Genomic DNA, 26,171 nt, shown 5'->3' on the forward strand with positions numbered 1-26,171 from the left:
CTCAGTGAATTAGGAATTAAAGTTATCAATTGAAAATAATGATGGGGAAGGAATTGCAAAGGATTTGAGGAGAAAGAAGAGGGCATGAAATTCACCAAAGAGGACAGAACATAGAATGATTGTCTGGCAGCATTAAGAACCCCTTTTTGGGGGCCAGCATGTGGTGTGGTGGTTAAGGCACTAGACTCCCACATGGCCTACAACACTTGAAGTCCTCGACCTGGTGGTTTGCTGTCTCTTTCTCTCTCTGTCTCTCTTAGGCAATTGCATATGTACTATAGCAAATTTAAAAGCTACTATAATACATAAAGTAAAATAAATAGTTTTAAAAAAACCTTTTGGTGATCAGGAAGTTAAAGTGAAACCATCTGGCACGGCTACATGTTTTTTAGGCACCTGAGCTAAAGGAATAGAGAGGACAATGAGTTGGATTTAATCAGAGCTGTGTCTATCCAAGAACAAAGAGGGGGCAAGAGAGTGGAGGGTAACAATAACCATCTCATCATTTTCCCTGCTGACCCTTTCTAGAACCATGCTCCCTCTAAATGCATACACTGGGACCTGTGGGTGGCGTAACGATTACGTCTCTGGATGTCTATATAGTTGACCGCAGTCTGAGCCTCAGACCGAGCAGCATGAAACTCACGCCAGGCACATGTACTTGAGTGCCCAAAATCCCAAGAGGAGAATAGAGGAGAAGGGACTGCAGCATGGCCGTTCCTCCTGGGGGTGATTTCTCACTTTCTGTCTCTCTGCCTCTCTGGCAAGTGCATGGGCCCTAGAGCAATAATCTCTCTTAAAAAAGAAAGGTACATATGCTGCCTATTCCCTGTTTCTGCCTTATTGTGTTCTTTATCATTTATTATTTATCACATTTTATGTTTAATTTCTCTTGTTAACTGTTTCCCTCATAATGAAAGGTCCATGAGTGCAGGTGCCTGTTTTGTTCACTGCCGTTGTGTGTGTGTGTGTGTGTTTGTTTTTATGATAGCAAGCATGAGAGAGGTAAACAGGGGATAGGAGAGAAAGAGAGAGGGAGGTGGGAGGGCCAGGGAGAGAAGCACCCTCAGCAGGGTCTCATCACTCTGTGGTCCCCCTTCGCAGGCCCTCCAGCTCATCAGGGTCCTGGGCTCCTGGAAGGTTACTGCAGTGCCACAGCAGCTGGGTCTGCTATTGTCTTTCGAAGGTATAATTTCTTGCTGGATCATCGTAACGGGGCTTTTACACCGCCTGGGCTCCCCAGCCCACTTCAGATCAGAAAATTCCTATGACCAACTTCCTTCAAGTGAGGAGTAGAAAGGAATGAGAGAGTGAACTGAATGAAGATGATTTATTTTATGGAAGCAATTTAGTGTGGAAAATGGATTAGAGGGAAGATAAGCTTAGAGTTCCAGAAACCAATTAGAATGTTGCTGGCAGTAATCCAGGTAAGAGAGGATGGTGGTGTGAACTAAGATAGGGGTAGCAGGGATCAGGGTAAGTGGACTTGGAAAACATTAAGGTAGAAACAGGCAGACTTGATGACTGATTGCAGCAGGGCAGGAAAGGCAAAGTGCGAGAGCTGCCCAGGGCACTCTGCCTTTCCAGGCATTCTATGAACTGCATCCCGGTTGCTTTCGGGATTGCAACTACTGGAAACCAGAGGGCCACTGCCACACTATCTCTGTTTTAGCTAAAAACAATGAAAAAAAATCATGAAAAATAATTTCCAGTGCTCATGGTCAAGATTGTACTTAAGCTATGATAATAACAAGTAGCAGGATTGATGAGGTAGTTTTTGTTTGTTTTTGACACAGGACTCTAGTAAACGCCTTTAAATTTGTGATGTATGGGGCTACCTACTTACTCTACTCGCTCATGAGGCTGGTACTGCATCCTAGAATTCAGGCTAAAAGGGCTGTTCTTAGGTCTTGCTCTACTGTTAAGCAAACTCCCTTTATTTTTAATATTTATATTTATTTTATTATTATTATTTATAATATTTTTAAAAAGGTTTTTGCCTTAGGGCATGCATGCATACCACTGGAGAGAGACAGAGAAACAGTGAGAGGGAAAGTGAGAAGTCACTTCCTGGGGGGAAAGGTGACATGGCAATCCCTTCTCCATTCTCCTCTTAGAATTTTGGGTACACATGTACACATACCTCGTATGATTGTCAAGTCACTAGGTCTGGGACTCGAACTGTGGTTGGCCATGTGGGAGTCTAGCACTTTAACCACTATGTAACCTGCTGGCTCCTCCCCTAACACATTTACTTATTGCGTGACCAGTATGCTATGGACTGTTATGTTCATAACTATAAATATTTACATTCATATAAACATATTCGCTTAACAAGTATGTGCCAAAAATGGCTGGTGGACTGGTGTCTATAGACATATATGCCCAGTTCACAGAGGCCTATGTGACATAACCAATGTATATTTATTTAGATTTCAGAACAGTAGTTCAACAATGGTTCATAAATAATCTCAGCCACATTGCTTTGTGCAATAATTTCTCCTCTGGAAGTACAATCTTGACGATGAGCAGAAGGGATTTTTAAAAATGATTTCACTTCACCTTTACTAACATTCATTTTGTATGGGAGTTGCCCTTCTGTGCATTGGAAAGCTAATCCTACTCCCAGTCTCAACAGTTTTTCTTCAAGATGGGTAAATTTTGTCAGCTTCTTTACTATCTTACTTAAATATAAACAGGTTTTGGCATAATGTTATTTGTTCACTTACTAATATAAGGATCAATGATTCATAGTCAGAAAATGAGGTGTTCTAAATAACATTTGATTTTGCATTAAAAAAAAAAAAAGATTTCACTTCAGCTAGCAGGTGGCATAATGGTTAAGGTGCTAGACTCCCACATGGCTGACTGTGGTCTGAGTCCTGGACCCAGCAGCTTGAAACTCATGCCAGGTGCATGTGGGTGTGTGCCTGAAATCCTAGGAGGAGAATGAAGGAGAATGGTGGTGAAGGGATTGTGGTATGGCCAACCCCTCCATCCCCCCTGGGATGATTTCTCACTTTGTCTCTGTCTCTCTGGTGAGTGCATATGCTCTCTCTAAAAAACATCAAAAAACAATTTCACTCAATTAATCCTAGTGCCTACATCCTGGACTATGTATTTCTTTATTTTTAATTAGCAATAATCGTGACTTGGATAAACTTCATTGGCTGCGATACTGCGACTACTTAAAACTACATATTTATCAATTGTTTTCATAATGATTCTTAGAATTAAAAGAATTTTCAAAAGTTTGTAAGATGAGAAACTAGTTTTACTATAAAACAGGGGCACAAATATGGGACTTTAAGTTTTCAGCATGGCCTCTTGAATATTGTGGCACATTATACTTTACCATGTTTCAGAAAGTTCAAATAAATTTAAAGCTGTAACTCTACAGAAAGGATCAAAATTGGAAGGAGAGCTTAACCTCAAAAAAGAGAAAATAACTGAAAAATTTCACTTGCTTTATTAATTCAGTTCTTTTGACGAATATGTTCTGAGTATTTACTGGTGTTAGACATAGACACTCTTTTCATGGTCAGGCATCCAGTGGAAAACAAGAGACATGGAAATTTATGAAGCTGACATTCCCATGGGAAAGACAGAAATTTTCTTAAAAAGTAAAGAAGGAAACATAAAATGTAATTACTGATAGAGGCACAGGGTATGAGGAAAAACAAAACTAGGTAATAAGGTAGAATAACCTGTGAAAGATAGAATCTTATTCATCCTGTGTTTCTAGCACTGCCAGACTGCTTAGAAAAGAACAATCACTTGGTTGTTAGTTACATGAAGTGAGCTTTTAGGTATTTGCTTGTTTCTGGATATGTGTGTGTAAATCTGCATGCTGGAGTCTTAGACACTTGGAAGTGAGTTGTACATAATAGAAGGAAGAGATGGAGAGCCACGATGCAAATAATGTTGAATACTTTTATAGGAGTACTAAAACCCTGACTCTGAACAACTGGGTATTTCCAGGTAAGTTCACTAAAACAGTAAAACAAGTATTTAAAACATTAATGAGCTTCTATTCTTGTAGAGTTACTATATAACATTTTAATAATCTACACGTTATTCTTCATGTAAAAATAATGCTAAATCAAAATGATTTATTCATTACTTTCTTTTTTCCCTGAGAACTACAGAAACATCAAATTTAATGGAACCCACAAAGGGGTAGATCTCCTAAACTTGACATAAAATATCTGCCAAGTTATAAAAGCTTCTCCTAGTAGACATATAGTTTCTAATCATCAAATACTGACTGGTGATAAAGCTACTGTTCTAGAAAGTGGGAGTTTAATTTTTTTTTTTTTTTTTTTTTTTTTTTTTTTGAGAGGTGTTTGCTATAGGGCGTGTGTGCTCGCTAGAGAGACAGAAAGAGAGAAATCACCCCCCAGGGGGGATGGCCACGCCGCAATCCCTTCTCTTCCTTTCTCCTCTCAGGATCTTGGGCATGCATGCACATATGCCCGGCATGAGTTTAAGCCACTGGGTCTGGGACTTGAACCGCGGTCAACTACATGGGAGTCCAGCGACATAGCCATTATGCTAACTGCTGGTCCCTAGAAAGTGGGATGTTAATTCTTTATCAGACATCCTCAACCTATGCAGTCCCTCACTAAGTAAGAAGCATAGTTAAACATAATTTAACATTTTTCTAGACTTTTTTTTTTTTTTTTTGCTATAGGGTGAGTGCACTCACCAGAAAGAAAAAGAGAGAGAGAAAGTGAGACATCACCCCTCCTCAGGGAAGTGGAGAATGGCCACACCACAATCCCTTCTCCGTTCTCTGGGATTTGGGGCACATGTGCACACAAGCCCAGTGTGATTTCCAAGCCCTGGGTCTGGGACTCAAACAGTGCAGAGGGCTGTGTGGGATCCGGCGCCTTAACCTCCACACCACACGCTGGCCCTAAGATGTTTTTAAGGTCTGAGCCAATGCTAGCGGTGTTTTTTCATATACCATTTCAATACAGTGATACAAATAAATCAAGGTTAGGCACCTCTGGCCCATTAGAACAGTTGTGTCCTTACGGCCTCAGTTTAGGATCCTATATGACTGATATAAGTTATTTCAAGATATAATAGAGTTGTTTTTAAATGCTGTTTTGATTTAGTTTGAGGTGTCTATCTCCCCCCCACCCCCCACCCCATAGGCACATGAGATATCTGAGAGAGACAGAGGGGGGAAGTGAGGAATCACCCCCTAGGAGGCATGGCCATGCCACAGTTCCTTCTTCTCTAATTTCCTCTTGGGATTTTGGGCACATACATGTGCATGGGGTAATTTTCAAGCCACGAGAAACTGGGACTCTAACTCTGCAGTTGGCTATGTGAGATCTAGTTGCCTGGACCTCCACACCACCTGCTGGTCCCTGATTTAGATTTGAGGGTCTGGTTTGAGGCGGGTCAGTTTCCCTTCTTGAGCAGCTCGGTTCACAACCCCAACCACTTCTCTGTTGGCCTCTCACACTGGGAGTCATGATACAGTTGGCTTCATCGCCCCAGGACCAGATAACAGATGACAAGGAGCAGTTGTCCTAAGCCCCCAGAGACCACTGAAATTTCTCAGATTTGTCAATCCTAAACCTGCTTACTTGCCACACACATTCCTTCCTGCAGAAACCACAAGATGCTTGCTCACTGTACCCCTGTCCTTCTGCCTTGTGAGTGACCCCAGTGCTTCCCCTGAGTGGCCCTGTGTGGTATACTGTGTTTGTCCAAGGACCTGGGATGCAATAAATGACAGCTTTTCCCATTTTTTTATCTCTCTCAATCCGCACGTGGCTTCACTATAGGTTGAAACACAAGGGTAGATAAGAACTGATATTTCTTTTAGTCAGAAATAATACTAAGATCCACTGCTAATGTTTCTCAATGAAAAGTAATTATATATGAGTGCAGTACTGGTATAATGACCCAGATGTTAATTCTCTGCAATAATTCTAATGAGTCATTTTGTAGCCAGTTTATTTCAGCTTCCAGGATGCTGTAATTGATCATGGGCAACTGTAAACTTTATATGAGACAAAAGTTATAAGGCTGGTGCTCACCAAGACTCTGATTGTTGTGCTAAATGAGGTGAAATATTTTTTATTTTATTTACTTTTTAAAGAATTATTCATTTAACTTTATGTATTATTATTATTTATTAATTTGACCAGAGATAGACAGAGAAAGAGAGAGGGAAAGTGAGAAAGAAAGCCACCAGGTCTGGGAGTCAAGCGCCTTAACCACACTACTACCTGCTGGCCCAAAGTGGAATATTTTTAAAAGGAATATGCTTGGATCCAATCAAGCCACACTAAGTTATTCAGATTAATCAACCCATTAAAAATGCCACCAGAATATTAAAGAGATGAAAATATAGCAAAAGGGGCCAGCAGATGGCATAGCAGTTCCGTTGCTGGACTCCCACATGGCCCAGTCCTGGATCTGATGGCTTGAAAATCATGCTGGGTGCATGTGTGTGCATGCCCAAAATCCCGAGAGGAGAATGGAAGAGAAGGGATTGTGGCATGGCTACCCCCTCGGGAAGTGATTTCCACTTTCTGTCTCTATCTCTCTGGTGAATACACAAGCCCTAAGTAAAAATCTCCCTCTTAAAACAAAAAACAAAAGAAAGAAAGAAAAAGAAAGTAGAATATTCGAGCACTAATACCTCCATTGCCCCACTGCACACTTAGGGTATGGTGGAGAGTCCCTCTCCATCACTGATCTGGGACCCCAAAGGGGTACTGGGTACTGCCCCAAGAGGAAAGGCGAACTATTTCCATATCCATACTCCTCCTTCAAAGTCAAAACATTACAGGGAAGTTCTTTGGTCATGAGCACAAGGAAAGAAGAAAAACATAAATCGAATTTTGAGAAGTTGAAGTCATAGGTCACAGCTTTGCCTTACAGAACAAATGCCCAGGGAAGGCAGAACTCTACCCTTGGCTGACGTGTTTACACCAGTATTGCTCTCAGCCACCCAGAACAGGCAAAGGGCACTGTTCCTCTATGAAAGCCACACAATAATAGTTTTCAATGGCAATTATTAACAAGCAGATAGAAAAAGCTGACAACATGCATAGACACCAGCAGAAAGAGATTATGTGTCTGATGGCTTATCAGACACAGACTTTGAAATAATGTTTACCACCTTTAAAGAAAATCATGACAAACTTGAAAATATCAGCAAGGGAAAGGAGGCAATAAGGACATAAGAAGATAGACTTGAGAAAGAGCTAAAAAGAACTTTTAGGCATACGAACTCAGCAGCAGACTGAACATAAAAAAGAAAATTTATGAAATGTCACATAGATCAGAAGAAACTATCTGAATGTAGCACAGTGAAAGAAAAAAAGATGGAAAATAAAGAGGGTAAGAAACACATGAATACAATATAAAAGTCTAATAAACCTTTGATCAGAATCCCAGGAGGCAGAGGGAATCATATAAAGACATTATTTGTTTTATTTCTTAAAACCAACCGTATATGGGATATATAATTATGGAAAATAAAATACGCTGCTTTGAGTGTCGAGGTTGGTGAGGGTTGGCAAGTGGACACATACAGGTAACTACAATCACAATGAAGATATGTCTGTCGCTCTAAAAAGTGCCCTCGTCAGCTTTGCAGACACTGTCCCCCAAATCCCAGCCCAGCTCTATGAATAGATTCTGTTCTGTCATTATAGATTAGAGTTGCTATTTCCAGAATTTCCTATAAGTAGGATTGTACACTATGTGTTCTTCTATGGTTTTGTTTTCCCCATCTCATTTTTGAGATTCATTCCCATTGGGTAGTTTGCTCATTTTCATTGCGGAGTACCTGTACCTGTTAACAGACATTTGGATTCTCTGATTTGGTTTTTATAAAGTACCTACAAGTATCTGTGTTCAAGTTTTTTTGTGTGGATATGTTTTCAATTCTCTTGGATATACCTATGAGTATAAATGAAAAACTACTACGGTAAGTATGTTTAACTGTGTAGCATATTGTCACACTCTTGTTATTGGGTTAGATGGCTTTAAAAAAAAATTAAGTATAAGTCCTTTGTTAGGTACAATCCCAGTACTGTTTTAATTTTCTATTTTTTTGTTTGTTTTATTTATTCTGTGATCACACACACACACACACAACTACAGCATCCCCCAGCAGAGTGTTGATGCTGTTGATCACCCTCAGCCTCAGCCTGGATCACTGCCACATGCATGCTCAGAGTACTTTGGGGGTCTCCAGGTGCAAACCAGTAACTTACTTTTGTGAGTTTTGCCTCACAGAGCACTGCATTTTCTGGCACTGTCATCTGGTCCCTTCATTATCTTTTTTTTTTTTTTAAAGATTTAATTTCATTACTTTTAAATTTGCTACAGGGGCATGTATGCTTACCAGAAAGACAAAGAGAGGGAAAGTGAGAAAACAAGCTACTAAGTCCAGGACTTGAACCATGGTTGGCCATTTGGAAGTCCAGTGCCTTAGCCACCATGCCACCTGCTCCCCCTCATTATCTTTTTATTTTTTTGGGAGAGGCTTTTTGCTATAGGGTACGTGAGCTCGCCAGAAAGACAGAGAGACAAAGAAAGCAAGAAATCACCCCCCGCCCCCAGGGGGGATGGCCATGCCGCAATCCCTTCTCCTCCATTCTCCTCTCAGGATCTTGGGCATGTAGGCACACGCGCCCAGTGTGAGTTTAAGCCACCAGGTCCAGGACTAGAACTGCAGTTGACTACATGGGAGTCGTCCAGCGACGCAGCCATTATGCCATCTGCTGGTCTCTGCCCCTCATTATCTTAATAGTGACTTTTGAACAGCAGAAGTTTTAAAATTTAATGTAGTACAATTTATCAATTAAAAAAATAATTTGTTATATCAGTAATTATGTCAATAATTTGTTTTCTTGTTGATCAGAAGACTTCTTTCAATTTTCTTCTAGACATTTTGTTGTTTTCCTTTTTATGTTTAGGTCTATGATTAATTTTAAGTTATTTCTGTATATGGTGTGATATGATGGTGTGAAAGGTCTCCTTTCAAATGGACTCCAATGATCCCTGTCTCCTCATAGTCAGGAGCTTATCAAGTTTCACCTTGTGTTGGCTGTATCCAGTGACTTGCTTCTAACTGATCAAATATGATTAAAGTGATGAGATGTCACTTTCAAGATTAGATTGAAAAAAGACCTTGACTGGGACCGACAGGTGGCATGGTGGTTAAAGGTGCTGGACTCTGACATGGCCGACTACAGTTAAAGTCCCAGACCTCCCAGACCTGATGGCTTGCTTTCTCCTCCTTCCACCCAGGTCTCTCTCTGGTCAAATCCAATAATAATAATAATAATAATAATAATAATAAAATGAAATTAAATAATTCTTTTTTTCAGAGGTTTTTGCTATAGGGCGCGTGCGCTCGCCAGACAGAGAGAGACACAGAGACGGAAAGCGAGAAATCACCCCCCAGGGGGGATGGCCATGCTGCAATTCCTTCTTCTCCATTCTCCTCTCGAGATCTTGGGCATGCACGCATATGCACCCGGCATGAGTTTTAAGCCACCAGGTCCAGAATATGCAAACTGCAGTTGACTACGTGCCGAGTCCAGCGACATAGCCATTACGTTAACTGCTGGTCCCCAAATTAAATAATTCTTAAAAAGAAAAGACCTTGACTTTTGTTCTGCTTTTCTTCTTTCTCAACCACCCTTCCTTATTCCTTCACTCCTGTACCCCCTCCTCATCTGCCTCACATTCTGGGGGAAAAAGGTGCCATTCTGTAGGCCTATGAAGAGATCTCAAGACAGTGAAGTGCTATCTCCTCCCAACAGCTACAGAGTGAGCTTGGGAGTGGATCTTCCTCTGGTTAAGCCTTGAGATGAATGCAGACCCACCTAACACCTTGACTGGAGCTTCATGAGAGACCACTCATTACAGGCATTCTGACTCAGACATACCTGGATTACTGACTCTCAGAAACTGTGAGAAAATAAACATTCATAATTCTAAGTAAGCTTTGGAGTAATTTGTTATACAGAAGATAACTAGCACAAAGTATTTTCATCAAATTTGGAAAAAGTATGGCCATTGTCTCTTCAGATATCCTCCCTCCTACCCCCTTCCTAGGGAACTCCCATTACACATATTTTATACTGCTTTATCCCTTTGGTCACAAAGGCCTCTGCTCATTACGTTTTTTTGGTCTTTTTTCTCTATGCTTCATTTTTAGATAATTTATCTTGCTGTCTTTAAGTTCTCTGATCTTTTCTTCTGTATTATATGAGGGTACTTTAGAAAAACAATTCCATGTTTTAAAAACATGGAATTGAAGTATGAGTTTATTTTGGTGCAAAATTTTTAAAGTCCATGAATGTTTTTCATAAAACACATTTTACATGAACTTTTTGAAGACTCTTCATATAATCTGCAGTTAATCCCACTAATTTTTAAATTATCTGATTTTTTTTTCTATTTGGTTCCTTTGTGTATCTTTTATTTCTTTCTTATTTTCATATGTTCCTTTAAATCACTAAGCACATTTAAAACTGCTGGTTTAAAGTTCCTGTTTATTAATCACATCATCACTTTTGGGTATGCTTCTTTGCATTGATTTTCCTCCCTTGGCTATGGGCCATTTTTTAGCTTTTGCTTACCCAGTAATAAGTACTGAATTTGTTCTGGCAGGCAGTTAAGGCACTTGAGGATCAGCATGAGCATTTTGAAGCTTGTTTTCAGCTTTGTGAAGGCAGATTTTTCATAACCTTTAACTCTGGGCTAGTTTATTCTAGCAAAGATAAGGCAATTCTGGAATCTTTACTGCATGCCCTTGGTGTTCAACAAAAGTTCCCCACTCTGGCTGAGTGGAACTCTAATGTCTCCCATATCCATATGAGCTCTTGATGTTTTTCAGTTTATAGCTCCCCAGAATGTTATCTTTAATGTTCTGAAAGAAAATAGCTGTCAACTTGGGATTCCACACCCAGCAAAAAATATCTTTCAAGAACCAACATAAAATAAACATATTTTACAATAAGACAATGAGAATTCAACACTAGTAGATCCTTACTAAAGGAACTTCTGAAAGATGTAATTCAGACACAAGGAAGGAAAGTAGTCCCAGATGGAATGTTTGATATTCTAGAAGAAATGTAAAACAAAGAAGCTGATAAATACATGGACTGATATAAATAAGCAGTAATTATAATAGAAACAATTGCTGTGGTGAAATAGAAATCACTATAATGCAGATTTTAAAACTTGGCAACAATAATATATAAGTTAGGCAGGGAAAAACGGTTATAATATGCTCTATGGTTCTTTTATTATATGAGAGGAGGATAAAGGTTTAGACTGACTTTAGACTTTACTAAGTGAAGTATGTATAGTATAATTCCTAGCGTAATCACCAAAAAATTACAAAGTATTTAATTTTCAAATCTTAAGGAGAAAAGAATGATTAAAAAAACCCCGAAAGTCATTAAAAAAGATGAGAAAGGAAAAGAAAGCTAAGATGACAGAAATAGGAAGAACTAAATAAAACAATAGACACAAATTCCAATCTACTTTGGATTACATTGAATATAAATAAACAAAATGGCCTAAAACAAAGTCATCTACTGTTTCTAAGGGATACATCTATGAAACAGAAATAATTAACAAAATAACTACATGTCCCTGTATGCTTAGAAATTGTAAGAACATGTACTTATAAACAACCCATACATTAAAAGAAGAAATGATAATGAATTTTGGAAAATATGCAAATACTATATATATCAAAACATACATGTTAAAATTATGTCAGTATCTAGGGAAAATTTTATAATGTTGAAGAGTGCATATATTAAGAAAAAAGAAAAGGTGAAAATGGCGAGCTATGCTTCTATTTTAAGAAGTTAGGAAAAAAAAAGTTATATGAAAATATGAAAAGGAACGATAGGAGAGCAGAAAGTGGGTCAGTTCAGTAGCCTAGTGGTTAAGAGAGCCAGATCCCACAAGGCTAATTATGGTTCAAATCCCAGCCCAGGTAGCTGGAAAAGTACGCTGGGTGTCTGTGTGTGTGCAAACGCCAAATCCTGACAAGATGGAAAATGGGGTGAGGGAAGAGACTGCAACATGATCACACCCCACGGTCTTCCATTCCTTTCCCCAGCTCTGTCTTTGGCCAGTGCTCATAATCTTTGGCAATTAAAAAATTTTTGAAAAAACATCAGAAAGTAATAAAATAAAATAACAAATGTAAAATGGAGAAGATTAAAAACCAAATACTTATAAAAAGTAAGGAAATTGACAAACTTCTTGAACGAATGAAGAGACAGGTACAAGTAATAATACTGGAAAACTGAAAGGGTTTACTAAAGATACTGTAAGATTTAAGAACAACATAATATCTAAAACTTTCAAAAATTTAGAAGAAATGAACACATTTCTATAACAATATAATTTACCAAAACTATTTCAATGAAGATATAGAAAATCTGAGGAATTCTACAACTTAAAAAAAATGGAACGAACATATTCCCACAAAACAACAACAACAGACAATAAAACTCTAGACTAAGATATTTCACTGGAGAATTCTACATAGTTAAGGAATAAGACTTCCAATAGTAAAGAAAATATATATAGGCTAATATAAAAAGAAAGGTCACTCCCAAATTTGTTTTTGAGGCTGTCATAACTTCCATACTAAAACTTAAAAACAAGAGAGTTCAAAAAAAAATATTTTTGGTCAGGCCAGCCATGGAGTGGTGGTTAAGATGGTTGGATCTTTTGGGGCCAGCAGGTGGTATGGTGGGCAACGTGCTGGAGTCCCATATGGTCAACCATGGTTTGAGTCCTGGACCTGGCAGCTTGCTTTCTCACTTTCCATTTCTTTCTCTCTGGTCAAAATTTAAGCAAAGAAAGAAAGAAAGAAAATTAAATAATTTGAAAAAAATAAAAAGATGGTTAGATCCCACATGACTGACTGTGTGGTTTGATTCGTGGACATGCCAGCTGGGGAAATGTCAGTTGTGTGTACATGAGTATCCAATATCTCATAAGCAGGATAAAGGAGAAGGGATTGTGGTGTGGGGCCCCCACCAGGGGTTTTTCTCTCTTCCTCTCTTCAGTGAGCACATGCACTTATAGCAAATTAAAAAAATTTTTTTTTCAGGTCAATATCTCTGAAATGAACATATATAAAAATATATTAAGCAAAACTCAACCCAAATTCAGCAATACATAAGCAAAATGCTTTACAATTGTGTTGTTTTTATGACAGGAATGAACCAATGTTACAACAGCAAGATCAACCCATAAAATTTCTGTCATTAACATATTAAAAAACTCCAATGCTTATCTTAAGCGATATAAAAAGCTTTCATAAAATTCAATGCTTGTGATTAAAAGCTGTTAGTAAAGTAATAATATAAAGAAACTTCCTGAATCTGATAGAAGTTATTGCCAAACAAAAGACATCATGTACGATGACAAAGATTGAAAGGTTTTTTTGTGAGACTGGCAATAAGAACAAGGATCCTTGCTATCACATTATTCAGATTATGCACTGTACTTAAAGTCCTAACTAGTACAATAAGAAAGAAAGAGAAAATAAAAGTTTCATTATTGGAAAGAAAATTGCTAAATTGGTAGATGTTATATATAAACAAAATTCAAAAGAATCTGCAGCTTTTTGTACTACGTTAAGTCACTGGTTAAAAAGTACCAAAACTCTTGTATTTCTTCATACAAGCAACAATGAGAAAATGAAATGAAAATAATCTAACAAAGATTTGTAAATCTTTTATAAAGAAATTAACTTTATTGAGAGGCATTGAAGAACTAAACAAGTGGAAAGATATTTCATCTTCATAGATTGGAAGCCTTAATGTTATAAAAATGTTAAGTATGTTGCTACATCTGAATTTATTTATGGATTAATTGAAATCCAAATTAAAATTCAATAAAATTTATTTATGGAACATGAAAAAATAATTCTAATGTGCACATGTAAATGTGTAGGACCAAGAATAAATAAGACATCTTGAAAAAAAAAAAGACTAAGTTAGGAGTGCCTGTATCAGGTATCAAGTCACTTTCCTCATCTGATACTGTTTTTGAGAGGTCTTACAAAGGTATAATAAACAAAGACCTGTAAACCAAAAAACTATAAAACACTGATGAAAGAAACTGAAGAAGACATAAGTTAAATGAAAAGATATCCCATGTTCATAGAAAGGAAGAATTAATATTGTTAAAATGTCCATACAAATTAGAGTGATCTACAGATTCAATTCAATCTCTATCAAAATTCCAATGACATTTTTTCATATACTAATAAAGAAATCCTAAAATTCATATGAAATCACAAAAATTAAATGATACCACCTGAACTGCCAAAGAACAAAGCTAGAGACTTCACGTTACCAGACTTCAAAATAAACCAGAAAATAATAGTAACCAAAATATCAAAATAGCAGAAACAGATCAATTGAACAGAATCATTAGGGTTAATCTCCCCCAAACTCATTGCCCAGACTAATGCCGTGGAGCTTTTTCCCTTTGTTTTCTCTTAGTAGTCTTAGGTTTTATATTTAAGACTTTAATCCACTTTGAGTTCTTCTTTTCTTTTTTCTTTTAAGTTTTTGCTATAGGGTGTGTGTGTGTTTGAGAGAGAGAGAGAGAGAGAGAGAAAAAGAGAGAGAGAGAGAGAGAGAGAGAGAGAGAGAGAGAAAGAGAGAAAGAAATCACCCCCCAGGGGTATAACTACATGAAAATCTCTTCTCCATTCTCCTCTTTGGAATTTTGGGCATGCACACACATGTACCCAGACTGATTTTCAAGCCACCAGGTCTAGGATTCAAATTGCGGAGTCAGCTATGTGGGATCTATCTAGCATCTGAACTACCATGCCATCTGATGGCCCTAATTTTTATGCATTTTGTGAGGTAAAGTCTAACATAGTATACTGTATACTGAGTAACAAGCAAAATCCTGATACTGGTTCTCTGATCAGTAAAGTGAGGGTTAATTATATTGGGTTGCTGGAAAAGTCATGATGCATTTTTGCATAGAAAAATAGAAAAAAATATGTCACGACTTTTCCAACAACCCAGTATTAGTACAAAAGGACAAGTGGCATTTGAAATAGTAAGTACATGAAAGTCAGAATAAATACTTTTTTTTTTTTCAGAATCAGTTGATTCCATAGCATCTTCCAAAGTTGAACAAAGTCTTTTTTTATTTATTAGTACCATTTTGAAGTCAGGGATTCTTAAATATATTTGAGATGTTTCAATTACTGTAGATATTCTTTTTGTTGTTCAAATTGGCCCCACAGGACAGTTGGAGCCTCCTCAAGTTAGTTTGTAGGTCCTTTTCACATGACCCAAGTAATCTTGCTAGTGTTTTCTAGGCTCATCTTGTACTTTCTTGTAATCAATAATTTCTGCAAGGAATCTTGATTTCTTTCTGAATACCTCATTGCAATTGAATATTGGTCATTGTTTTAACTGTCCCCTGAAGGAGCAGAGTTAGGAAATACATGCTTTTAAAGAATAAAATGCATCATGAGTTCATGTTGTAATATTTTCAGTTTAATTTAGAATAAGAAATTTATTTGAGTTTCTTCTCTTTTATGATGAAAATCCTGGTTCTTAAAGACATTCATGTAATTACTCAACTGTTTTATCCTATAATTATAAGTTTCAGACCACCACCACCATATTATTTCTAATGGATACTGAAAACAGTTTAGTGATTTTTTTGCGCATTTCCTTTTATTCTTAGGATTTATTCCACTGGTGTATACAGTCTAATTACTATGTTTAATATCACTTGAAATAATTCATCTGTATAGTTAAGCCATCAACTTCCTATATAATTAAGTTCATTGGTTTAATTTTAGCTTTGATTTTTAGGTATTGTTTTAAAAATTTTTATTTAATTTGAAAAATAATTATATAAACATTTGTATAGTTCTAAAGTCAAGCCTAAATCTATAAAACAAGGCTCATTCAAAAAAGTCTCACCTTCATCCTGTCCCTATGTTCCTCTCAGATTACTATTTTAATGATTTTTTGGCTCATCTCTCCATTTTTAAAAACAGAAATGCATGTACTTGTGTCTGTGTATGAATGCATGTGACAATACAACAGAGTTGCTTATGTATGTATGTATGTTCACACTAACACACACATGCCCTCTCCACTAAGATAAAGCATAGGATACTGTATGTATTGTTAAACTACTTGCTTTTTTTTCACTTAATGTATTTCAAATATTGTTCTATATGCTATGATTCTGACTGAAATCATGCTGAATTTATAGCTAGTTGGGGAGTGGTCTGGACATAATTTATCCAGTGTTCTGATCCATTAACATAGTCTGCCTCCATTTACTCAAACCTTCTTTAATGATTATTAATATCATTTGTTTTTAAAGTTTCTTTTTTTTGTTTTTTTTGGAGAGGTTTTTGCTATAGGGCGTGTGCGCTTGCCAGAAAGACAGAGAGAGACATTAGAGACAGAAAGCAAGAAATCACCCCCCAGGGGGAATGGTCACGCCGCAATCCCTTCTCCTCCATTCTCCTCTCGGGATCTTGGGCATGCACACACACACGCCCGGCGTGAGTTTTAAGCCATCGGGTCCGGGACGCGAACCGCGGTCGACTATGTGGGAGTCCAGCGACATAGCCATTACGCTAACTTCTGGTTCCCTTTAAAGTTTCTTTTTATTGTATTTTATCAAATCCTTTATATTTACTGAGAAGAGTTTATGCCTTTTCTCTTTTAATAAGTCACTACAGTAAATGATATTAATCAATTTTCTACAATTATATCAACTTTACACTCCTGGGGATAGAGTTAAACTAGTAATAATTTTTTAAAGGAGTTCTTTAATGCTCTTAGTAGACACTTAAAAAAAACTGTCTGAGGGCTTTGCATTTGCCAGAGAGAAATGGGAGGACAGCAAGAAAGCACTCTCCATGGGCAATGGTCATGCCACAATCCTTCTCCATCTCTCCCTCGGTTCAGGATTCTGGGCACACTCACACAGGCATTCAGCCTATTATTCAAGCCTCCAGGTCAGTGGCTTGAATTGTATCTTTGGCCACCACAGGCTGGTGCTTAGTACTTTACAAAAAAATGTTCTATGTTTTTATTTTGAAAAGTCTGTTTTTTTTTTATTTATGATATCATATGTGCATGCATGGACGGGGGAGGGCAGTTCCAACAGGTTCTCATCAGGCTGCGGTCTTCTTTTCCCAGCCCTCCAGCTCATCAAAACCCTGGGCATGCTCATACACCTCTGGTGCTTTTTCAAGCCAACCTGGTGATTTGAACCTGCAGTCAGCCATGTGGCTTCCAGCACTGCAGTTCAATTTGCTATGGACTAGGCCACCAAGCTGGGCTATCAGATACTTTTTACAATTCATCTAACTTTTTCAGTTGTGGTGGAGTATTGGTTTAAATTGTCTAGCTCACCATAAAATGGAAGTAGAAATTGTCTTTCATTATAAATACATTTAATTTCAGCATCCCACCAAAACTCCCTTATTGTGGTTAACAAAGATTCCTACATGGCACCAAACTGAAAGATCTATTCTCAGTTCTCACCCTCCTCAACCTATAAACTTTTAGCTTTTTATAAAAATAACAGTTAAAAGCATATTGTCCTCACAAAAATAAACAAACAAATAAAGCATACTGTCTTTAACCCAACTGAATTTGAAGCCAGAATCTGCCACTCCATTACCTATGTTACCTTGAACAAGTTCCTTAACCTCCCTTTGCCTCAGTTTCCCTATCTGTAAAATATGTTAAATGCATTGTGGCACTGACATACAGATAAATACATGTAATTTACTTAGAGCAATACAACACATTCAGTGCTTACTAAATACTAACCATTATAGCAAATTCTCTTTCTGATTTTATTTTATTTTTTTACCATTATGTCTTGATTCTTATTACACTGGATATTCTTTCTCAACTTCTTTAAGTGGTATGTTTATCGCTCTAAACTTTAAATTTTAGACTTAGTCCTCTGGTAGCTTCATTTCTGTATTTATATTGGTAGTCCCCCACATGGGAGATATGTTCCAAGAGCCCCCAAGTGGATGTCTAAAACATTGCATAATACCAAACTCACCCCATAGAGACCTGTTTTCCCCTATACATACATATCTACAATAAAGTTTAATTTATAGATTAGGTATAGTAAGAGATAATAACCGTAACTACTAATAAAATAGATTATTATAACAAATACTATAGAATTATAACAATTATAACAAAATACTATAATAAAAGTTATGTGAAAGTTGTCTCTCTCAGGGAAAGAGACGAACACAAAGGGAGAGAGGAGAGGCACCTGATATATGTTCTCTAGGCCTTTTAGAAAACATGGAGTTATTCCTTTGGCAACATACATGCGAATCTACAGGAAAGGTGATAATGTAGACATCAAGGGAATGGGTATCGTTCAAAAAGGAATGCCCCACAAATGTTACCATGGCAAAACTGGAAGAGTCTACAATGTTACCCACCCAGCATGCTGTTGGCATTGTTGTGAATAAACAAGTTAAGGGCAAGATTCTTGCCAAGAGAATTATTGTGCATATTGAACATAGTAAGCATTCTAGGAGCAGAGATAGCTTGCTAAAACATGTGAAGGAAAATGACCAGAGAAAGAAGGAAGCCAAAGAGAAAGTTACCTGGGTTCAACTGAAGCGCCAGCCAGCTCCGCCCAGAGAAGCACACTTTGTGAGACCCAATGGAAAGGAGCCTGAGCTACTGGAACCTATTCCCTATGAATTCATGGCATGATGGGTATTAAAAATAAACTAATCTGTGGTCTATAAAAAAAATTCTCTCTCTTAAAATATCTATTGTACTGTACAAGCAGGTAAGTGAAAATGCAGAAGGAGAAACTGGATGGGGGGAGGGGCGCTCTTGTACTCTTTTTCAACATGTTCTTTTCCCACGACTTTAAAAATCATAGGCATGTTAACAATTACGTAACTTATAGCTCTTGTTGCAGTCTCTCTCCTGAATGCCAAATTTACATACACTACTGACCAGGGTATCAGTCAGTCATTTAATACTGTATTAAATGTCCCTTGGGCAGCATATCCAAACTTTTTTGATTATCTCCAACCTTTAAAAATGCAGTCCAAGTCACCATCATTTCACACTTGGACTATAACAATACTGGTCTCTAGCTCCCTTCTTCTCTTGGTACCTATTATAGCCTATTAATTTTTTTCAATTAGTAAAAATGTATTTGTTTTTTAGTGATATATTACAAATGTACATATCAATAAAGATACAATGTAATTTTTCCGTACAAGAGTGCAGTGTGGACGATGACGATTAAGTCAGAGTAATTAGTGTACTCGTCATCTTAACCATTTGCCATCACTTTGTGTTAGGAACGTTCAGAATTTGCTTTCTTGGTTACTCTGAGATAGAGAGTAGGCTGTGAACTATGTTCTCCCTACTGTGTTTTACAACACTAAAAAAATTGTTCTTCTTATCTAAGTATAATTTTGTTCTCACTGATCAACATCCCTTATAGTCTGCTCTTTTTTTCTAGTGAACTTTATTTTTTTAGAGCAAAACTTTAGGGTCACTACAGCCCACTACAGTGGTCAAAGACACCTATTAAACATGTAAGTGTGATTACATAAGCTTACTCTAAGTCTGCTAAACTCATACCCGTCTTGAACTCTTGTGCTGCCCACTTCATTCAGCAAAAAAAATCCCAAGTTCTGGGGCTGACAGGTGACGTGGTAGTTAAGGGTGCTGGATTTGCACATGGCCGACCGTAGTTCAAACCCTAGATCTGGAGTCTTGCCTTGTCACTTTCTCGCTCTCTCTCACTCTGTCCCTCTTTGTTCAAATTAAAATTAATAAATTAATTTAATTAAATAACCCTTAAAAAAAAAGTCCCAAGATTCTTTCTCAGGAAAGGTCAGCAAACTTTTTCTTAAAGGTACCAAAAGCAAATATTTTAGGCTTTGCTGGCCAAAGAACTGTGTCGCAATTATAAAACATTTTGCTACACCAAAACAGCATTAAGATTCTAAACTGTGCAGCTGGCAGGTGGTGTGGTGGACTCTCACGTGGTAGCAGCAGTTCAAATCTCGGACCTAGCAACTTGCTTTCTCATTTCCCTTTCTCTCTCTCGTTTTCTGATCAAATTAAAAAATAATAATTTTTAAAAAAGGGACCAGCAGTTGGCGTAATGGTTATGTTGCTGGACTCCTATGCTGTCGACCATGGTTCGAGTCCCGGATCCGGTGACTTAAATTCATGCTGGGGGTGTGTGTGTGTGTGTATGTGTGCGTGCCCAAGATCCCGAGAGGAGAATGGAGAAGAGATTGCAGTGTGGCCATCCCCCCGGGGGTGATTTCTTGCTTTCTGTCTCTCTTTCTGGCAAGCGCATGTGCCCTATAGCAAAACTTCTCCAAAAAAATAATAAATACATAAATAAACAAATAAAATAATTCTTAAAAAAAAAAAGATTTTAAACTGCTCTGCTCAACAAAAGTAATTGTATTGTGTGGGATATGCATGAAATTTACAAAAATATACAATATTTGTTTCAATTTATATTATTTAACATTTTTATAGTATAGATTAAACACTGTAATTTTTTTTTAAAGGTTTTTCCTATAGGGTGTGCACTCGCCAGAAAGACAGAGAGAGACAGAGAGATTTGCTTAGACTTGGGAGCCTAACCCCAAGGTATCTCATTATGTAAATGCAAATATTCCCAAATCAGAAAAATATAAAATCGGAAACATCTCTGTGCACACATTTGTAAGCAGCAGTGCTTACCACTACACGCACCAATGCAAAGTCCCAGACACCTGGATAAGGGCTACCCAACCTATAGCTCATAAATACTTTCTGAATTAAAAAATGCAAGTACAAGAACCAGAATTACATGAAATCTTTTTGTTGTTGTTGTTACACCATGTATATGCTCACTGGAGATAGATAAGGTGGATGGGGGGAGTGAGAAAGCATCCCCTCCCAGGGGAGATGGCTACACTGTAATCCTTTCTCATGCAAATGTGTCTGGTGTGTTTTCAGGTCTCTGGTCTGGGACCTGGACCATGACATTGGCTGTGTGGGATCAAGCCACCTTGCCACCAGTTGGCCAAATTTTTTAAATGAAAAAGTGTGTGGTAATGTAAGTGTAAGAGAGATGGAGAGAGATAGGGAAAGTGAGGGGAAGGTGAAAGGGTGGGGAGAGAAAGGGTTTTTTTTTTTTTTTTTAAGGTTTTTGAAAGGGTATGTGCGAGACAAAGAAAGACAGAGGTAGTGAGAAATTACCCTCTGGTAGGGGGAGGGCCACACCATCATTTCTTCTCCTCCTGGGATTTTGGGCCACACACATGTATATGCCTGGCATGAGTTTCAAGCTGCTGGGTCTGGGACTTGAACTGCAGTCGGCCATGTGGGAATCCAGCACCGTAACCACTATGCTTCCTGCTAGCCCCAAGAGATTCTTTTGATAGGGTTTCACCAGGTCACCCTCCTCCTGCCCCAGCACCCCAGCTAGCTGGGACTCCAGGAGCATGCCACTGTACCTGGCCTGACTAGGCGGGGTTGGGAACTGAACCTGAGCCTCCCACGGGGGTCAGTGCAGTGATGCCCTCCCACTTGCACCACCACATGTGGGCTCGGAATTATACATTTTTACAAGAAGATTATGACAAGTGTATTTAACTATACGTAAAGTCACTCCCCCTGCCCCTGTACAATGTGGCACACAATGAATAAAGGACTTACTTTAAATTACTGATTCTAATCTCTGCACTTTCAGTAAGTTTCTTTGTTTCTTCTTTCCACCTATTGGCTGCCTTCTGCTGAGTCGCTAAGAGATGCCTCAGTTCCTCCGTGGAAGTCCGATTACTGTCTTCCATCTCTCTCAGCTGAACTTCAAACCCATGTTCCTTTATTGAAAATTCATGTTCCATTGTACTGATCTAAAGAATAAATGAAAACAGACTTTTTTCCCCTTTTCTAATACTACAGGAGATGCACCAATCAATGATATACACAAAAGGAATCCCTCTGTGTGTTGTGTAAGGCACAGAAATGTTTCAATGAGAAATCTACGTAAGAGGTATCTTATATTTCTTATAATCTGCAAAATTACTGCGTCTATAACTTGTCTTCATCATAAATTAAGACTTATCCTATAATAAAATTTGGTACAACTATGATTATAACAGACTACAATTTTTTTGCAATCCATTCCCCAACAATTTAAAATGCCAGAGGAAAAACGGCTTACTATGTAACATGAAACTGCTCTCTTTGTCTCATCTTACTTTTGTTGCCAGGGTCTGTAGGAAATGTTCACTTAGATTTTTATTCAAAGCATTTATGACTTATATACTAATTTCAGATCATCTTTCCAAGGGCTTTGTAAAGTAAAAGAAAATAAAGAAATTCCTTTTTACCACTTCAGATGCAGTATCAATGAATTTTTTTTTCAGGAAAAAAGATAAATAATGAGTTTCAGAATCTCACATGAAAATATCTTCAGTATATTTCTAGGCATTTCTGTAATTATAGTGAAACCCCCTTCATGAAGAAGAACATACAAGTAAAGGCTCTTTGAACAACCTTGAAGCTTTCCTGATTGGTGTTCTGGGATGGAATTAAGCCCAAATGCCTTAAAGTATCCAACATAGACAGTGAATTGCCTTTACTCATGCCTATCTACAGTGTCACTACCTAGGTACGTCCTTCAGACAGCTGAGAAAATACTTAACTGCAATAATTTTCTGTGCTCTTTGGTTCAGGGAAAAACAACAACAAAAAACTGTTGGGAAAAGGCTGAAAGGTGACCTAATGTCTTTGATACCTTTTTCAGGTCATTTTTATCTTGTTAAACTAGTGAAATAATTTAAAAGAACACCTATCTTGTGATATTTAAAAATAATATGTTTATGAGACCAGCAGTTAGCGTAATGGCTATGTCGCTGGACTCCCATGTAGCTGACCACAGTTCAAGTCCCAGACCCGGCGGCTTAAACTCACGCTGGGCGTGTGTGTGCGTGCCCAAGATCCCAAGAGGAGAATTGAGGAGAAGGGATTGTGGTGTGGCCATCCTTCTCAGGGGTGTGATTTCTCACTTTCTGTCTTTCTGTCTCTCTCTCTTTCTGGAGAGTGCATATGCCCTACAGCAAAAACCTCTCTCCTGATGCCCTAAAGCAAAAACCTCCCCCCTCCAAAAAAAAAAAAAAAAAAAAAAAAAGCTTAAAAAATGGGCACATCTAGCTTGGCTTCTGACTATTCATTAAAAATGATAACTTTCAAACTTAAACAAGTAAGAAACTAAACTTTACCAACTAAGAAACACCAAACAATATCTGATAATAATTAGATGCATGGCTCTTGGGGGAAACTGCAACTATCTTATCCTCACCACTCCTGCTAAGTGCAGTGCGCTTCCTAAATCTCTTGCTTTCTTTTTTTGGGGGGAGGTTTTTGCTATAGGGTGTGTGCGCTCACCAGAAAGAGAGACAGAAAGCGAGACATCATCCCCTGGGGGGATGGCCACGCCACAATCCCTTCTCCTCCATTCTCCTCTCGGGATCTTGGGCATGCACGCACATGTGCCCGGCGTGAGTTTAAGCCACCGAGTCCAGGACTCGAAATGCGGTCGACGACATAGGAGTCCTGCGACATAGCCATTACACCAACTGCTGGTCCCTTTCATTTGCTTTCTAACTTCATAAAGCAACACACAAACAACCTTGGTCTTAGTAACTTCGTGTTGTATTTCTGCTGTGCAAACATCCTGAGGTCCCTTAGCCATTGCTGTAATTTTGGTAATTTTTGAATTACTAAATTCTGCTTTTTTACTTATTTAAAAGAATTTATTTAATTCCATTTGTTGTTAATATTATTTTAATTTGAGCAGAAAGAGACAGAGAGAAAGAGAGAGAAAGAGAAGGAAAGAGAGAAAGCAAGCTGCCAGGTCTGGGACTTGAACTGTGGTTGACCATGTGGAGAGTCCACCACCCCAACCTCCATGCCACTTGCTGGTCCCAATTCTGCATATTTTGATGTGAACTTTCTCTTCCTCTTTCCCTGCTTCAATTTCCACTTTCTGAAGAGAAGCCAAAGCCCTAGCATGTGAGGAAGAAAACAAAAAGCTCAGCTTCTGTCAGTGTTTGTCTCTGTCTCCTATACATGTATTAAAAACTGGTCTGAGCACCAACAGATGGTGTAATGGTTATGTTGCTGGACTCCCATGTAGCCGACTGCAGTTTGAGTCCTGGACCCAGAGGCTTAAAACTCACACTGGGCATGTGTGAGTGTCTGTCCAAAATCCCAAGAGGAGAATGGAGGAGAAGGGATTGTGGCATGGCCATCCCCCCAGAGGGTGATTTCTTGCTTTCCATCTCTCTATCTCTTCTGTGAGCATACCCGCCCTAAGGCAAAAAAAAAAAAAAATCTCTCTCTTAAAAAACCAAAAAAGAAAAACTGGTGTCTGCATCTTTGGAGTTTCAGAACTTTGTCCTCCTAGTTAACTCCCTTCCGCCACTTAGATAAGCTATGGATAGTGTGCAAAGCTTTGCTCTAAGGCCCTTCCTTCATGGTAAGTGGATCCCTGCTGATTTCAACATGCTTGTGTACTGCCACCATTTCTTCTGCACCCTTTGTTTCCTCTAGAATGTCTTCTCATTCTTTTCACATGTTGTTATTTTTGCCTGAATAATTTCCCCCCTCCTGCTTATCTTAGATATTTCTATTCAGCTTTTACAATTCAGCTCAATTACTGTTTCTATATGGAAGTTTTGTTAAAAAATTATTTATTTATTTATTTTAATTTGACCACTGTGGGTGAGTGAGAGAGAGAGAGAGAGAGAGAGAGAGAGAGAGAGAGAGAGAGAAAGTGAGAAAGCAAGCTGCCAGGTCTGGGACTTGAACTGGATCGGCCATGTGGGAGTTCAGCAACCTTAACCACCATGGCACCTGCTGGCCCTTACATAAGTTCTTTACCACCTGACTAGATAAAGTCAAGTCTTTTTTTAATCTCTTACAGTACCCTATGCTTTTCTGAAAAAAAGCATTTGTTAGTTTACAATGATGTTTACAGCATACCCACATTTATGCAAATTTTTTTTTTTTGAGAAGTTTTTGCTATAGAGTGCGTGCCCTCGCCAGAGAGACAGAGAGCGACAGAGAGACAGAAAGCAAGAAATCACCCCTCAAGGGGGATGGCCACGCTGCAATCCCTTCTCCTCCATTCTCCTCTCCGGACATTGGGCACACACACAAACACACGTGCCCAGTGTGAGTTTAGGCCACCGGGTCTGGGACTTGAACTATGGTCGGCTACATGGGAGTTCAGCAGTATAGCCATTACACTAATTTTGTTTATAAAGGTAGGCGCCATATCTGTTTACTTTACCACCGTATCTTCAGCACCAGGATTGTAAGGTTGTTATAATTCATTTATAGGTTCAATAAATGATGGCTTTTTAAAATGTCATATTCTAGAACCTATAGCTGATACAAATTCAACTGCTCAACTGAACAGGCCTGTAGTGATGTTGGAAGGCTAAGGACCACATAAATTGGATACACTACCACAAAAATCCCATTAATGATGAAATTCAGAATTTTAGGTAGGAAAAGGGATTTATGGTCCCCCCACCCCTTTTTTTTTCCTTTGTGTGTTCCACTGCAGAGTAATGCTCATAAAATAGATAGCAGGACTGTTGAAAACTACTCCATGTCTTGGGACCAGCACATGCTGTAATGGTTACATCCCTGGACTCCCACGGTCGACTGAGGTTCAAATCCCTGACCCGGCAGCTTCAAACTCATGCTGGGTGCATGTGCATGCATGCTAAAAATCCGGAGAGGAAACTGGAGAAGAAGGGACTGCCACGTGGCCATCTACCCTGGGGGGTGATTTCTCACTTTCTGACTATCTCTCTCTGGCGAGCACACGTGTCCTCTTGCAAAAATCTCTCTTAAAAACCCAAATTCCAAAAACAAAAAAACTACTCTATGTCTTAATTTTAGATACTTATAAGAGGTATTTAGATCACAAAGGAACAGAATCCTTGGCAGAAAGACAGGAGTAGTTTAGAAAGGAGAAAGCGAGGGTGAAAGGAAAGCAGTAGCTTTCAGATACATGAAAACCTGAAATAACAAACTGGTAAG

At 38.3% G+C, this 26,171-nt stretch overlaps 1 protein-coding gene across 1 annotated transcript in view; it reads right to left on the reverse strand.

The window, feature by feature from the left end:
- Positions 1 to 26,171, reverse strand: part of SCLT1 (sodium channel and clathrin linker 1) — a gene marked incomplete at its 5' end in the record, with an annotated part of 110,892 nt that overhangs the window by 48,662 nt on the left and 36,059 nt on the right. The window contains 1 exon segment of the mRNA XM_014589590.2: positions 21,768 to 21,964. Within this exon segment, the coding sequence (XP_014445076.1) occupies positions 21,768 to 21,964 (197 nt within the window).

Source organism: Tupaia chinensis, unplaced genomic scaffold (genome assembly GCF_000334495.1).
Source record: "Tupaia chinensis unplaced genomic scaffold, TupChi_1.0 Scaffold000362_1, whole genome shotgun sequence".
Lineage (NCBI taxonomy): Eukaryota > Metazoa > Chordata > Mammalia > Scandentia > Tupaiidae > Tupaia > Tupaia belangeri.